Genomic DNA, 17,219 nt, shown 5'->3' on the forward strand with positions numbered 1-17,219 from the left:
TCTATCCGATTCCCCCTAGTTCTACCTAACCCAACAACAAGTCAGAGTCAGAGTCAGAGTCAGAGTCAGTCCACCAGTTCGATATACGTTTACTTCCGACGAAAGGGTTCAGTCGTGTGGTAGAAGGGAGGTTGGAGGCCCAAAGAACTCGTCCGGATGGCGATTTGCGTCCGTCATTCCCACTTTATCTCTCTTTTTCCTTTTTATTTTCTCTTTCCCATCCACCCCCCCCCCCATTTCTCTCATTCCTTCCCTTCATCCCTCTTTCAATGCGGCCGCACTGGGAAACGACTTTACCGATCGATCCTGTCGAGAGAATCACGGTGGCGGTTGGACCCTTAGGCGAAGTCATTTGCCACGTACTCTCGTCGAGTAGTAAAAGGGTTTTCATCTTTCTCTCTCTCAGAGGACCCAAACGTCGTCATAGTTGATGAGAGAAAGCAACTCTCTCTCTCTCTCTTTCTCTCTCTCTCTCTCTCTCTCTCTTTCTCTCTCTCTTCTCTCTCTCTCTCTCTCTCTCTCTCTCTTTCTCATCGTGTATCTAACCGTGTTCTTCGTCATCGGTTCGTCATCTATCTATCTATCTATCTATCTATCGTATTTGCATTGACGCGAAGAAGAACTCTCATACGTCAGGATGTAATCGGTGAGTTTTCGAGCGTGTTCACGGGGTCGAAGGTTGCACGCGGATTGAGAAAAGCCAGAGAAAGAGAAGAGAACGTGTCGTCGTTTGTTGTCACCCTAAGGCTCACATGTTTGTTTCCCTTCAGTTATTCTCCTCGTCCTCCTCTAGGCTCTTTAATCTTCAACGAATGTCGAGATTACTGCAAAATTCGAATACGTTGAAAGGGAATTCGTCTCTTGCTCGCTATCTCGAATGTTGCTTGATTTTCACTCTCTCTCTCTCTCTCTCTCTCTCTCTCTCTCTCTCTCTCTCTCTCTCTCTCTTATGTATGTATGTGTTTGCGTCTAGCTTTCTATCTTCCTTTCTCGATTTATTTCAACTTTTATTCCAGTGGTAAATTTTATCGTAAGGGTGAGAAAAAATACGATTCCTTCGAGTAGCCAATTAATCAATAAGATTTAAAGAACGATTTGTATAATCAAAAAAAGAAAATCCAATAGAATGAAAGAATTACCAACTGAATGGTAAATATATTATCATAGTGATATACTACTTACGAACAAAGGGAAACAAAAATGATAGAGAAGTCAAACGTCGAGTGAAATTAAGTACGGACAACGGAATTATGTGAATCGGAATTGTAGGAAAGTTGACGAGGGAGACTTGGTGTGTCCAAAGGAATGAGAAATCGTTGCGCATGACAATCGTAGAAGAGAATCATTTCAAATGGGAACAGCAGAAGCAGAAGCAGCAGCAGCAGCATCGTAAATTGGTGAGCAGACAAAAGAAAAGGAAATCATCGTCGTCTTCCTTTAAGGTCTGACGATGGGCAGGAACGCTGTTTTAGGTTGTCGTCTCGCATCTTCGAATGTTGACAGGGGGTATGTTGACAGGGGGGTTGTTGACGTCATCTTGGACGGCTCGTAAATGGGACTTTGAACGGGACTGCTGCCAGATACGACGAGATTGTTACGTAATGAGTCGTGTTCGCTTGATACGTTCATTGTCTCTCCTGTAATATGCAATAAGCGTAAATGCAGATAACATAGGATTTATATACTCTCCTGTGTTATATACATATATATAATATATGTATATATAGATATCATATGCACGCCTCTACCTCAATTATTTCGTTTAATAAAGATATTACATTTTTTATGACAAAATTAATAATTGGCAAAGATTTTCTTTATCGACTATCGGTTCACATTGCCGTAGAATTACAAATAATCGAATACCAACGATATAATATTATATATATATATATAATATTTTATCATATACCACTAATTGCATTTGAATTCATAACCGATGATATACAGGTTGCAATATTATGATCAACCAGAGACAAGAGTCAAAGAATTAAAATTAACGTGTTTATTGGTAGAATACGAATAATGAAAACATATTTTAAAGTTATTAAAAAATTAATCACATTTATTCGAAGAACGAAGAAATAAAAACTTAAAAGAGTTAATAATACGATAAGAAAGAAACCTTGCGAATGACTTTAACATTTCTTTGCACCTTTTGACTCGTTCATCATCGTCATCGTTGTCGTCGTCGTCGTCGTCGTCGTCTACGTCTACGTTGTCGTCGTTATCGTCTTATCATTAAGGGATCTTTGGATCTGAGAGAAAACAATCATTTATCATCGATTAATCTCTAATTGAATGTGGAAGGTCGTTGGATGTAAAGAAAATGAAATGAAAAGAAAAGAAAAGAAAAACGAAAAGGGTTTTCTTCTTGATTAAGCGGTTGCTTCAACGTGGCGCCAGCTAGTCCGAAACGAATGTTTCCGATTGATCATCTCATAGCTCGGAAAGACGTATTATTCGGACAAGCTAGAAATTGAGGTTAAAAAAGGGATAAAGGATAGACGACGACGTGGCGTGGCGTGGCATGGCGTACTGTGGTGTGGTGCAAGCTGACAAGGCTTTCTAGAAATGGTGTTCCTGTTCCTGAAGGCTTATTAGCGAACCCCTGTCTCTCTCTCTCTCTCTCTCTGTCTGTCTCTCTCTCTCTTTCTCTCTCTTTTTATTCTCGTTTCTCGTTCAATACAAAACGAACAAAAGCACTACTTTTCCGCCAAAAGTGAGGATCGTTACTGGGGGTACTGAGGGGGATGGTCCATTCTACCCTTCAATCCTTCTCTACTATCTTTTTTATATTTTTTTTGTTCTCTACAATTTCTTCTTTCCTCTTTTACAACGTTCTCTTTTGCTAGGTGAGGTCGAACGTTTGCGATTAAATAGCTCGTAGCTTTTTAAATCCTCGAGAAAAAAAGATAGTAGATGGGTGGAAGAGTGTGGTACAAAGAGTCGCAGTAGTATAACTCGACGTTTAACGAAACGTGCAACAAGTTCGTGACCAACTCTCTTTCTCTTTCTCTCTTTATATTGAGTTAAATAAAATAAAAAAAAATAAAAAACGATATACGTTCCGATATTCCTATGGATATAGCGTAGGAAAAATCGATCGAATTAAATAAGTTACTTTCAAATAATCCGTCCCTTCTTTTCTGAAAGAAAAAAAAAAAAAAAAAAAAAAACAGAAAAAAATACGATTATGTTCAACGATCGAAACTACTATCCCAACGACATTTACTATTACGACTTTTTCGAATGGTCGTTGTTGAAGAGAGAGTATCATCACCAATCGTCTTCTATTTCGATCCTCTCTCTCTCTCATTGGCAAAAGGAGTAATGAAAGAAGAAGAAGAAGAAAAAAGAAAGAAAAAAAAATTGAAACGAAATACAGAAGGAAGAAAGGAACGACGGTAATGACGAGCCAAATATAGACGACGTAAAATCCGTCAAGCTTCCCTCATTATAATCCTTAGGCACTCTCCTAACCATTCCTTTTTTGCCCCGTCCCCCTCCCGTTGCTTTCACCTCTTCCTTTCCAACCCAACCCCTTTTCCCATCTTGCCTACTCTCCTCTCTTCTTTCTACTACTACTACTACTACTACTATTACTACTACTACTACTGCTGCTGGTCCTACGCTTTTACCGGAGCTCTTTTGCAAACCATCGGACGTCGGGTACGTTCGAGCGTTATGAAACGAATCTGAAAAGGAACGATTTTTCTGAATGCAGGCCAAAAATTGCCCAAGGTAATAATTATTGCGGTGACTTTCTTTTAAAAATCACCGAGCCGCAAGTAACAAATGAAAAAGACAGAGCAACGTAAAGAGAGAGAGGGGGGAGGGGAGGGGATGGGAGGAAGGAAAAAGGGTAGAGGGAAGGGGGTCAGAGGCACAAGGATCGATCAGCAATTGGAGAAGTAAAGAAGGTCAACCCTTGTGAAGAGGGTTTCCCGTTTTCTCGTCAAATCGAGATCCGTGCGATTCTAATAATGTGAAAACCCTGAAAATCGTTTTCCACTCGTCCTACACTCCCTTCCTCCTCGTTCCTTCTCTTTTCGTTTATATATCCCAGTTTCTCTCTCTCTCTCTCTCTCTTACTCATTCTCTCGATCTATTTAATTAAACAGCAGCACGTGCAATCAGTATCATGTGCACAGTTACCCATTAAATTTATCGTACGATAGGATCGTTTGTTCTTTCGACCGGTAGGATACGATTGAAACGGATATGCCCGTTAAAGTCCAAGTTTAATTGGAAATGACGGTGTCTTTTGTGTTTCTCGATCGAGGATTACGATAACACGAAATCGATTTTATATCTCGGTGTATCCTTATTTGACGTGTATTTCAAGAAATAATATATCCGATTAGTGTATATAAACGAATGAAGGAAAGAAAAATTCTTTGTGATACCTACATATATATATATATATATATATATATATATATATATATATATATATATAAAGGTCCATTCGATATTGATGTCCTAAAAATAATTTGCCGATATCTTCATTAATCCGTGAAATATTGGAAAAAACGTGTTTCTTTCTGTTTTAATCCGTGAAACGAAAAACATGCTTTTATCTTGAAAACAATCGTTGAAATGTTATAAATTCTTCCCTCTCTCGTTATAAGGGATATATCAAGTTTTTTTATCTTTAAATCCTACTTTAACTATTCTTTTCATCTTTTTTTTTGTTTATTAAATTTTTTGTAAAATCATTTAAAATTATTTTCAATTAATTTTAGCTTTTACAATTTTCACATTATATGTTCGAATTTACGTATTTTCTATATATATGTATGAAATAATATATACTCGTTCCACTGGATGCGCGTGACACAGGACAATGCTACTGTATCGTTCCTTCAAATCAATGCATTATCGAAACTTTCTCTCTCTCTCTCTCTCTCTCTCTTTCTCTCTCTCATACACTCTCTTTCTCTCATCGTTCACGAATCTATGAATTCATTGATTTTGTCCATTACATTTCTGTTTAATGCTTCAAGCGGTATACGCCAATTAATATTCATAGTTTTATTAATTCTCTTCAATATCGTCGTATGATCATTAATTTATAACTAAATTCCAAATAGAACCATAAAAAAGAACAACAAACAAAAAATCATATGCTATTGTACCATTCGATAACATCAAACCAATATAGACCATAATATGATTACAATCATTTTTCCCCCGAGTATGGAATTTTATTTTTCGTTCATATTGTACGATTGAAAAAAAAAAAGTAATACTAATATAAATTCGCAGAATCCTCTCGTTGGGTGTGAGAGGAGGAGGGTGGGTGGGTGTACGTCAACATTTATAAAATCGTTTACACAAAATATTCAATGCTACCAAACATTCCCCAAAATCCATATGATATATACTTTTCATTTCGCATACCTTTTTGCCGATATTACATGGCTTGAAAAAAAAAAAGAGAGAGAGAGAATAAATAAATTAAAAAATAAAAAGAGAAAAACAAGGGTAGAAAAAATGTTAAAAAAAAAAAGAAAAAAGAGGTAGAGGTAGTTTTTTACGTTACTTCTCCAAGAGAGCATGAAATTTGTTGTGCGAAAAAACACGATAAGGGTATGGTATGGTAGGGTAGGGTCGAGCATGGTCGAGTGTAAAAAGAAGAAAAAGAGAATGAAAGAGTAAGAGAAAGAGAAAGGGGGGGGGGCTTGGAAAGAGTTTGAGTTTTTTTAAAACGCAATTTAAAAAAGAACGAACACTATTCGGAGTCGTCGTGGCGTAACGCGTGTACGAGAAGAAGAAGGGATTTTTCTAAACGCGACGAGGGAAACACGAACTGAGAGATCCGGAGATGGACACAGGCGGCAGCGGCGGCACGTTTGCCAAGGGATGTTTATTTTTAGGGGATGCTCTCGTAGAAGCACCACCGTACTTTGCCGGGTACTCGCTTGGTCGAAGGAGCCGTTTGTCGAGTATCATATCGTACAACACTCGACCTTTCTACCCTGACTATGACTATGGTTGCTAGTAGTAGTAGTAGTAGTAGTAGTAGTAGTAGTAGTAGTAGCAACGTCACGAGCTACCATATGTAGTACCATCACTACTACAATCTAACCACGACCAACGAAGCAAAAGCTAGCTCGACCAACCCTCGGAGCTATCCTACGGATAAGGGGATACTTTGTTTGCCTGCTACTCGACCATTGCTAACCTTGCTATACCTTTTCCCCCCGTTATATATATATATGTATATATGTACCACTGTAATCTACGACGAAGCGCGAGCTATGAGCTATAGCGTCCTCTTAACGAGTGTCATTAGCCTACCTAACCTACTCCTACATCTGCATTTCAATTTCTTTTTTATAACCCACCCCTTACCGCATATTTTTACTCACCTATCGGTTTCCAAACAATTTTCTTCTTTCAAAATTCTCTCGGAAATCTCATCAATGGAAATTCGGGGTATAGAATTAATCGAAAAAAAAAAAAGAAAAAAAAATCGCGTATGTTCTCTAAACAAAACAACGTTACCATTGAAATTTCATTTAGAGCTAACGTTGAATAGATCGTAGAAAAACTCTTCCCCAAGATCGCCAAAAGGGAGTTTCGTTATTATATCAATAAATCCTCTCACGCTCGCATATTTTCACTGAATACAATCAACACGCGTGCATGCGGTCGTTCATGAAAAATATGTAACGAGTTATCGTGGCATCGAACTGACCCCCCCCCCCTCCCTCTACCCTCACTCCCATCCTCTCGGTGCATTCGAAACGATTCGATTTAGTCGTTGATTCGATACATTTCCATTCGTTCCTCTATGCCTACAAATTCACGTACACAAATAAGGCTAGTACACGTGTAAAACAGTCCTATAATTACGTATATATCTATATATATAAATGAACCTGTAGTACACATTTCTACGTTCTCCATTATTTAGAGGTGCATTTAATTCACGATTAATGAGATTACCCTCTCAGTCTCTGCGAATACGCATTTTCTGTCCCAGACACTCTGACTTTAATCCGTTCGAATCGGGTTCTCGTTAATTACTTTATCAGACTCGCTTAAGTGTCTGAACTAGGTTCTCATACTGGTCGTTTTCACTTGAAAGTAAAAAAAATCAAAACTAAATTCACGTTTGAAACTCGAGTAATAAATAAATGTATACAAATAATATTAGTAAGACTCATTAATGTCAAAAAAGAAATTGGAATTCACCATAACGATATATATATATATATATATATATATATATATATATATATATATATTTACAATTAGATACATTGATATTGATAAAGTTGTCGTAGTAAAACGTATAGAAAGAGAGAGACTTACGTAGCAAAAGGTCTCGCCGCAGGGCCATCTAGGGAAATCGACGAAGGGTGAATTTTGATTCTACGGGCCGAGCAACACTGTTATAAATTTATATCCTCGCGTGCATCAAGAATAAATCTGAATCGGAAATCCTTCCTGCGAGGTAGTGGGGATGTGGGGTGGGTGGAAAAGGCGGACTCGTTTCGAGGACTTTCTTCTCACGGAAAGGGATCCTCTCCAAGCAGTCGGGTAGGGTGAAGAAAATAACGAAGAGACGATCGAACCAAGCGAGAAAAGCTGGGAGAGGAGGTGGAGGAGGAGGAGGAGGACGTTTCGAGATAGAAAGAAAATATCGTTGTAAAGCTCCTCTCTATCTCTCTTACTCTCTCACTCTCTCTCTCTCTCTCTCTCTCGCTTATTCGGGGTGCTGCTGCTTCGAATGCAAATTTAACTTTTCCTTTCGCGAAAGAAGAGCAACTCGGATGAAAAGGCGTAAAAAGCATGCCGGAGGAGGTGAGGCGCCGAATCTCACGAGCAGGGGGGAGAAAGAAGAAGAAGAAGAAAAAAAATAAAAAGAAACGAAAGAGTAACGATAGGAGGAGTAAAAGGAAGGAAGGAAGGAAGGAAGAAAATGTAGGAGCATCCATCCCTTCGATCCAGGCGGTCGAAGCTTACGTAAGCGTCAACCCTCCTGTCTTTCAAATTACTTCTCGTGTCTCACAGCGTGCGCAACTTTCAACGCGACTTTTCCGACAGGGAAATTTACGATTTTTCCAAACGTCGTTCCTTACGAGCTACGAGCTACGACCAAGAGAGAAAGAGAGAGAGAGAGAAAGAGGGAGAAAGAGAGAACAAACTAAAGAACGAACGTACTCGCGTAAGCTTCCACGACGACGGCCATACTTTGAAGCTTACGTAAATTGTTCCACCTCGGTACCCGGTGTAACGACTTACAATGACCTAAGCAGGACGATTTCTCATTCCGGATGAAGAGTAACGTCCTAGTGTCCCTCCTACTGTTACTTCTTCCTATCTTCGTGAGCACACGACTCTCTTTCGTGAAGTAATTCGTCCATTTCTTTACATTCTTCTCTCTTAGTATTATCTATCTCAACTCTTTCCCTCTCTCTCTCTCTCTTCTGGCAATCCTTTTTTTTACGATCAAAACAAATGTCATGAGAATGGAAACAACAATCAAAGCAACTCTTGTAAAACTCCACCCACATCTCTTTCTTTTTTATTTGAACGAATCCTTCTTTTTTTTTTTTCTTATATAAACCGAATAAAATAGAAATGAATTTCAAAAGAATACCTTTTTCGTTTTAAGATCCTCCTCAACGCTTAATTAAGTACATTTAATAATTTAAGTTAGATATATATACTAGGTAGGGTAAAATACTGCATCCCTTTTATAAGGACACGGGGAACAAGGCGCTTAAACTGTCGCGTAAAATCGATGCGTCTGTTGGAGGAGGAGGGCAAAAGGTGACCTCGAACCAAGTAAAGAGAGGAACAGAGAAAGAGAGAGAGAGAAGGAGTTTTCCTCTTGCGTGCAACTTTGGGCCGACCGAAATGAGACGATTTCTCATTCCGGACGAAGAGTAACGATTACGCCGTATCCTTTGTTGCTTCCTTCGTGGTCGCACGGCGGTCAACTTGGTGGCCCATGCTCGTACTTTCTACCAACCTAAACTCTCTAGACTGAAATAACGCGTTTTGTCTCTCTCTCTCTCTCTCTCTCTCTCTGTCTCTTCCATTTCTACCCTTTTTCCTTTCTCTCTCTCTCTCTCGAATCTGATTGTCTTTAAAATCAATGATCTAAATTAATAATCAAAAGGTCTGACTTGTCATTTAGTTGCTTCCCTTTCTTTTCCGTTTTTTTTTACTCACTCATTCATCAACACATATTGCTTGTACAAGAACTAATTATGCCAGTTGATGTATAACTCTTAAAGCAACAGGACGTTTTGTTATATTATCGATCTGCACGGGTTACTTTGAAAATGAATTTGACTCGTCCTCCTTTTCTTCTCTTCCTCCCACCCTTCATTTCATTGTTCAGACGTTAAGTACGTTCTTAACTATTCAAACGTTAATTTATCTTCACCAAAGTCTAAAATGTCCCTTTCACTTTACCTTTATTTCAAATATTACATATATATATATATAGAAATTGTTAAATGGTTTATATTAAAAGCTACTTTAAAATATCCTCCTGTCACTAATTCTGTTTAAGCTCGCGTATGAATTATTGGTAACGTTATCTCGAATCGTCTACACTTACAAAGTACCCCTCATCTATAAAGAGATTTATTACTTTCGAGTGGAATTATCACCACCCATCATCCCAAACCCACCGATTTTCATACGAAGGATACATATAATCGGTTGGAAACTATATTTTTCTCTGGACAAAAAAGGTGAAAAAAAAAAAAAGGTAAAATGTGTTCGTTTGTACAATGCTCATCGATCCAATCGGTCCACCACTCGACTGGTCAAAAACGGTGGCATCTCGAGTACACATACACACACACATACACACATATACACATGTATACAGCAAAAAACCCTACTATTAATTGCACCTATAATAAAAGCAAATATTCCGTTAACGATCTGTCATCGGAGGAATGAACGACGAGGGTAGCTTAGTTTGCCCGAAAGCGCCCGATCGAGCTTTTTCGAGTGGACAATTGTGGATTTTTTTTTCTCTCACGTTAACTGTTTTTATCCATATATCTCATATACCTGAAGTTTTGTTGGTTAACCAGATACGATAATAACTGTATAGATATATATATATATACACTCGCATAACATTTATAATTAAGTTTCACATATTTAGACATAATTTAATTATAAATTTACCTATGTCAAAATTTACCTGATTAAATTAGACTTATCGAGTTTACAATATGTTATAATGTAATATACATATATTATACATACTGGTTATGATTTTCATAGGGAAAAGATAAACCAAAAAATATGTATATGTATTACTTTGAGAGAGAGAGAGAGAGAGAGAGAGAGAGAGAGAGAGAGAGAGGTATTTTCAAAAGCAAAATATAATTTCCTCAGTGATTCTCATCCTATCTTTATCGATAATATTCACACTTTCGTCGAGTATCGTTAATAACTAGGAGAGAATCCGTGCTTTTCGAAAAGCGTGCCACGCCGTTATATTCCCAAGCGCGACGCAATTTGTAGCATCGAAAACTGTTCGGTAATTTACGTTGAAAATCAAATTAACTCTCGTGAATCTAATCTACTCTCTCGCAGCTAGTTCGGTTAACCTAATTTCTTTTTTTTTTTCTTTCTTCTCGTTGACGCTTTACCAAAGCAAGGCTTTTCGTTACGCGTCTTTCTCTCTCTCTCTCTCTCTCTCTCTTACTCTTTCCATTCTTGAAGCGAAGCTTTCATCCTGTATAACAGACTTCCGCCTTGCAAAGCAAAATATCAGATTTGATGTTGAGTCTCTCGTAAATATTCTCCATCTCCTTTTAACTAAAAAACCGACACGACTATACATAATAATATTCGATAGTTAGAGAGAATAATTTTCTCAGATTAATTTTCTCTCTCGATATTTCAACTAAAACAACCCAACCCTCTTTTCATTCCTCTAACGTATTGTTTAAACTGGGTATCGAAACAACAACAACAATTTATCGATTACATCACTGTCGAATATGATGTAAATAGGGTTTGCAAGGCGTTACTTATTATTAAAATAACTTTTCAATTTGAATACTTACGCATCGTGTTTAATACCAATATTCCAAATATACGTATTAATAAAATTATCAAATGTTATATAGATATTTATATATATCATAGACTAGGGGTGTCCCGCCACGCGTTGTTGTGGCTCACAATCAGCAACGAATTACCTTATACCGCCATCTGTTAGAATGATATAAACTATCCTATCTTTCAAGTTGGATGAAACTGCACACAGTATGTAAAATTTTATTAAAATTGGTTCAATAGTTTAAGAGTCCATTGCCGACAAACAACGTGAAACGTAATTTATATATATTAAGATATATATAAATATATATTGGTGTACATCGATAACCAATGTATAATATTTACTTAACGGTACTTAAAGCTTTAGATCAAAACAACTATACTTTCCAAAGTTTACGTTCTAAATGCAACCTACTAGTCGAAACTATACCATCATCATCATCATCATCATCATCCTGGAGAGATTCGTTAATGTAAACGAAATAACACATAGAAATTCGTATAGTCAACATACACGCATATATTCGATCCACCTGATTTCCGTAAATAAATTATACCCGGATGTTATGAATATTAAGTTACAAATGTGGTTTCCATGTAGAGAGCAGTGGATTCGATTCGCACGAAAGTTAATCCATTTGATTGGCGCAAGCATTTGTAATTACATCGATAATAATTGAACATTCCTAATTATTAATATATATATATATGTATATATAAGAGTAGTCACGAAATTGTGTAATAGTTTCAATTGACGATTGATAACAATTTAACAAAAAGAAAAAAAGAAAAACATTTAAATATCTCACGAGCAAGAAGGTATAAAAAAAAAATTATTAGAAAGATTTTCAAGAGAAAAATCAAGTTTTCCGAGTGGTGTGAATAAAAAGGACAATCGGTAGAATGCGAGTTGAGAAAAAAAGAAAGAAAGAGAGAGAGAGAGAGAGAGAGAGAGAGAGAGAGAGTGAAGTGTGAGATAAAGAAAAAGGGAATAAAAGTAAAAAGAAAATAAAGAAAATAATAAAAAGAACAAAATAAAATAAAAGGAAGTAGGAGAGTAAAAGTAAAAAAAGAAGAAGAAGAAGAAAAAGAAGGAAGAAGAAAGCTTCTTCCTTCGTTAGGAAGAGGAAAGGGCTGAGCAGCGGCAGGCAGGTAGGGCACCTTTCGGCAGGATATATGAGCACGAAAGAAAAAAGCGTCGTTACCGGAGGCTCATTAACGGGAACTACTCCCAAGACACCCCTAGCAACACCTTCGGTTCCTGTCTGCAACTGAAAGAGGGAAAGAGAGAAAGAGAGAAAGAGAGAGAGAACCTTCTATCTTTCTCATCCTCTCCCTACCAACCCTTTTCATCCCTTCTACCTTCTATCCTTTCCGACGGCCCTATTCGCTACTCGGTGAGAGGCCGTTCCTAGGTTCGAACGAGAAACGTGTACAGAGGTCCGATACTAATTAGCCCCCCACCCCCTCACAACCAACACTTTCTCACTCTTTTTCCACCTACTTTTCGCACTTACTTGAGAGAAAAATCCCTCACCCTTTTCTCTTTTTCTTTGTCGTCGTACTTTTCTAAAAGACTCTCCCCATCTCTCAACCACCCCTCCCCCCACCCCACGTAATATCGATAGACGCGCGCCACTCACCAATGTACTTTCTCTTTTATTTTTCTATTTTATTTTTCTATTTCTTTTCTCACGCTTCTTCACGCTTCTTCTTCTTCTTCTTTCTTTCTTTTTACTCGAGCGAGAACTTGGACACGAGTCAAATTCACTCTAAACTATTTCTCCCTCTCTCATTCCACTTACCCTTTTACCACTCACTCACTCTCTCTCTCTCTCTCTCTCTCTCTCTCTCTCTGTGTACTCTTTTTTTCTTTCTATCTCATCGAATCTCTAGTCAATCGTTAACTTTGACTTTGTAAACTCTTGTTTACGTGCTCGACTAATAAAATGTTTCTTCTTTTTTTATTGTTGTTCGAAAAACAATGATAATATCGTTGCAAAAGAAACACTGGTGTATCAATTATTTCACTTTTATCAAATGAATAAATAATATCATCGAAATGATAACAATGATAAAAGTTAAATGTTTATTGTCTCTCTTTTATATTCTTTTTCTTTTTTTTTCTTTTTTTTTTGAAAGCCTTTGTTGAAATGCTCGAAATATTGACATGAGATTTAAAAAATAAATCGTTATAAAACAAACAAAAAAAAGGTGAAATCCTCAATGGAACAACCCTTTTGTACGAAAACATTATCGTTGAAGAGAGTGGCACTTGACCAAAAAGGGTGTAGAAGGGATTAAATTGCAAGGGAGTATAGAAAGAGAGTGTGTGTGTGAGAGAGAGAGAGAGAGAGAGAGAGAATGATATATCAAAGGACCGGCGTCGAAATTTTGAGATGTTCGCCACTTGAACGTCTTCCTCTAGCACGGAAAGCGTACGTCACACTGGAGGGTAGTCGTCCCCAAGTTCGGTAGGGTGCTGTGGGGAATAATTAATGAGAGGGTGAGAATATCTTCTTCTCTGCGAACATACGTTTAACGATCCACCCACCCCCATCGAAGTAGGAAACGACAGAGGGAGAGAGAGAGGTAAAAGCTTGAAAGATATCCATGGGGGGATGGTGTTCTATATGTATATACCACCTACAGATGTGCACCATCGTACGAGCACGTACCTCTATAATTGTTGGCGTGGCTCGAGGACAATCCTTAACGTTCCCGTCACCTTCCGATCCCTCTCACGTTCCCGTCTACAACCTTTACCTCTCCTCTTTACCTTCCTCTTCCTCCTAATCCCTTTCTCCTTCCTTCACATTCCACATCTGATGTCATTTAATTCGATCTCCACATGAGAAACTTATAATCAAATTTTTCATTTTTACTTTTCCGTTTATAATTGTCGATTCATTTTCTACATCGTCAATTCGATAATTTGTCGAATAATATTAATTAACCCTTTGCACTTCGCACGATTTTCGACGTTGGGTAGCAGCTACTCGGCGCCACAGAAATGGCACATTTACATACCCCTCGTATTATTTAATATAACTTTGGAACCAAGTAACGGATTCACTTCTTCAAATCATTCCCATTCAAAAAAAAAAAAAGTTTTCCCGTTCAATACTAGAAAGAAGAAAAACACAAAGATGAGAAAGAAGATGCAATGGAACGTGTCGATGGAAGATTCTCGTAAACGTATCGATTTAATTTCAAGCATTTGAAACGGTAAAATTTCATCGCTTGGAAATAACGATTCTCTTTTCTAAAAGTAGAAAGATCGAAGAGTTCAATTTCTCTCTTTTACTATTACTCTACTTCAAATTTTCAGATGGCAATAATAATCATTACATTACAAACCTCTGCCTAGATAACGGCAACGTAATAGTGGCTTGTCAATATGAAATCCCTGTATTTGCGGATTTGCTTAGTCGCATTGATAACAATCGTGATCCCATGATTCATTTATAATCTGATGCATTATGACGCTCTCTCTCTCTCTCTCTCTCTCTCTCTCTCTCTCTACATAGTACCTATGTAATACGTCATGCTTGATGATACCGCATTATATCGAAAATTGAGCTAACAAATTGTCATGATAACATACTATTCTTTTAAATGTCATATCGATTCAATCATAATTATTACACGTCAATTGTTATCGTTTATAATTCAATTGAAAATTAATACTACTACTACTACTATTACTAATATTACTACTACTATACAAGCCTTCTTTTTAACATTGAACAGATTTTCTAAGATTACACATGGGAATTATGACGGAATTATCAAGCCTGCTGTTCTGTTAAAAGAAAAAGAATATATATATATATATATATATATATAAAGAAGCAAATTTTGCAAGCCTTAGAAATGTTGGGTGAAAGAAAAAAAATGTCGAAAAAAGAAAAGAACCGTTTGGCGAGATCGTGAACGGCTTAAAATGCTCGCAATTGCTTCTTTCCTGAGCACATATCGAGCTAACCATAGACGCGACGATATTCTGTACGCTTCAATGCTTTTTACGATGCATAGTCCCTGAGAGTTGGATCGTTCGTACAAGGCATTTTACGGTTAACTGGTACTTCGACCGTAATATACGATTCTTAAGGCCGTGTTCAAGATCTCGAAAGTGCAATAGCTATTATATGAAACGTTGTTAAGTTTTCAAGAGTTCGCCGTTTGAATATTAATGCAACGAACGCGAACGTTGAATCCTCAACCCCTTCCTTCCTTCCTTTGCCTTCCCCCCCCCTCCCGTAACTAAAGGACGAACTTTTCCGCTTTTCCATGTACGCGTGATGGTATTATTTAACGCACTTAAACATAACACATTTTTTTTAAGCTATAAGAAGCCCACCTTTTTTTTGCTTTTTTTTTAAACTGAAATGAACAATATAATTATGAAACGTTTAAATAAAAAATACATTGCAGTATTGTGCATTATATTAGGTGGTTCAGAAAGTCGTTTCCTTTTTTGCTAACGCAATAATGGCATTAGTTGGTTGCAAACCGACAAATAGTAACACATGACAAGTTAGGTTTAACCTCGAAGCAAAAATTGTCTTCATTTTTACAAAAGAAAAACGAAACGACTTTTCGAACGAAACCACCTAATAGTTGTCTTGAAAATGTATATTAAGCAACATTAATTTTTCTTCTTCATCTTCTTCTTCTTCATCATCATGTTTTTATTCTTCTGTTTTCAGGTCTCATGGATACGTAAAAAGGATTTACATATACTAACGTCTTCGGTTCACACGTATACCGGAGACGCGAGATTTTCCGTTAAACATCCAGAATCTTCGGACGAGTGGACGTTGAAGATTGATTACGTTCAACCTAGGGATGCAGGAATTTACGAGTGCCAGGTCAACACCGAGCCTAAAATGAACTTAGCCTTCACGTTGAGAGTCGAAGGTAAAATTTACACTTAACTCGTTGAATATTTTCTTTTCTACGAAAGATCGCAAAAATAAAAAAGAAAGAAATAAAAAGAGAGAGAGAGAGAGAGAGAAAGAGAGAAAAAGGAAGAAAATAAAAGAAAGAAAGAAGAAAAAAAAGTATAGGAAATGGGGGCGAGAAAGAGTGGTGAGTGGTAAATAACAAAAAACCACAAATCCTTTTCATAAACAACTGTAAAAATAATAAAAATGGCATAACACACCTTTGAGAATTATCGCGTTATTTTTCGACGAGTAAAAATAATATATATATATATAATGATTTATGTTCTCATTCGCAAACGGAAAACACGCGAACAACCCTCTACCCTTTACCCCAAAACTAAACTCGACTATCGTTTTTTACCCCCCCTAACGTCGTTGCTACTTTTGCGGACAGATAATAATATGCGCGTACGTATAAAAGTTCATGAAAAGGGGAGATTATGCGGGATGACCCACCCGTTTCGTTCCGTTCCGTTCCATTCCTATTAAACAAAAGAAAAAAAAGTAAAAAAAGAAAAATATAGGATAGAAAGAAAAAAAAATATAAAAGTACGTACGATATACAGTATCCTATACCAAATGGTAGGTTTGGAATACAGATAGATGACGTATGGTCGCCTTTGTAGATGCTTATCATTTGAATCATGAAAATTGACGCGTACACTATACACATACATTTACACACATGCATTTATGTATCTATGTATGTATGTACATTTGCATCAAAGAAGAACCCAATATTTTGTGTAAACGACGACGTAAGCTTGATTAACCCGGTCGCATATGTTCCCGATATTTTCTTTTCTTTTTTTTTCGGTTTTTTTCTTTTTTTATTCCACCCTTTTCCTATTTTCAACTCTTTTTTCGCATTAACTTGAATGCACACATACACATATATATCTATATATATATATATATTTATAAAGTTTGAGTAGCTTTTCAATGGTACTCGATCAACAGTACAAATCCCAATGCGAAACATTCATTGTTTCGATCTTTCACCCGACTATATCATCGACGCCACGATAATAATCCGATCATTTTATCCGCGAATATTGGTGGTGGATTGGTAGTACAAGAAATTCCGTCGGAATTTATGATCTTTCGAACAATCGATGCACTTTCTATGCGAGAGATTTCAAATGAACGATGCCAAAATGCGATTTGCTCGAAAGATGATCATCATCTATACACCGACACACACACACA

General features: G+C 37.1%; 1 protein-coding gene across 26 annotated transcripts in view; it reads left to right on the forward strand.

Moving 5' to 3' along the window:
• The window catches only part of LOC107073907 (lachesin), a 168,922-nt gene that overhangs the window by 142,112 nt on the left and 9,591 nt on the right, over nucleotides 1–17,219 (forward strand). For all 26 annotated transcript variants that reach the window (XM_015334828.2, XM_015334829.2, XM_089171008.1 and 23 more), the window contains one exon: nucleotides 15,771–15,981. In XM_015334828.2, the coding sequence (XP_015190314.1) occupies nucleotides 15,771–15,981 (211 nt within the window). The remainder of the gene's footprint in view (nucleotides 1–15,770; nucleotides 15,982–17,219) is intronic.

The sequence above is a fragment of the Polistes dominula genome, unplaced genomic scaffold, assembly GCF_049000335.1.
Source record: "Polistes dominula isolate Pdom_NZ unplaced genomic scaffold, Pdom_raw_medaka contig_31, whole genome shotgun sequence".
NCBI classification, from domain to species: domain Eukaryota; kingdom Metazoa; phylum Arthropoda; class Insecta; order Hymenoptera; family Vespidae; genus Polistes; species Polistes dominula.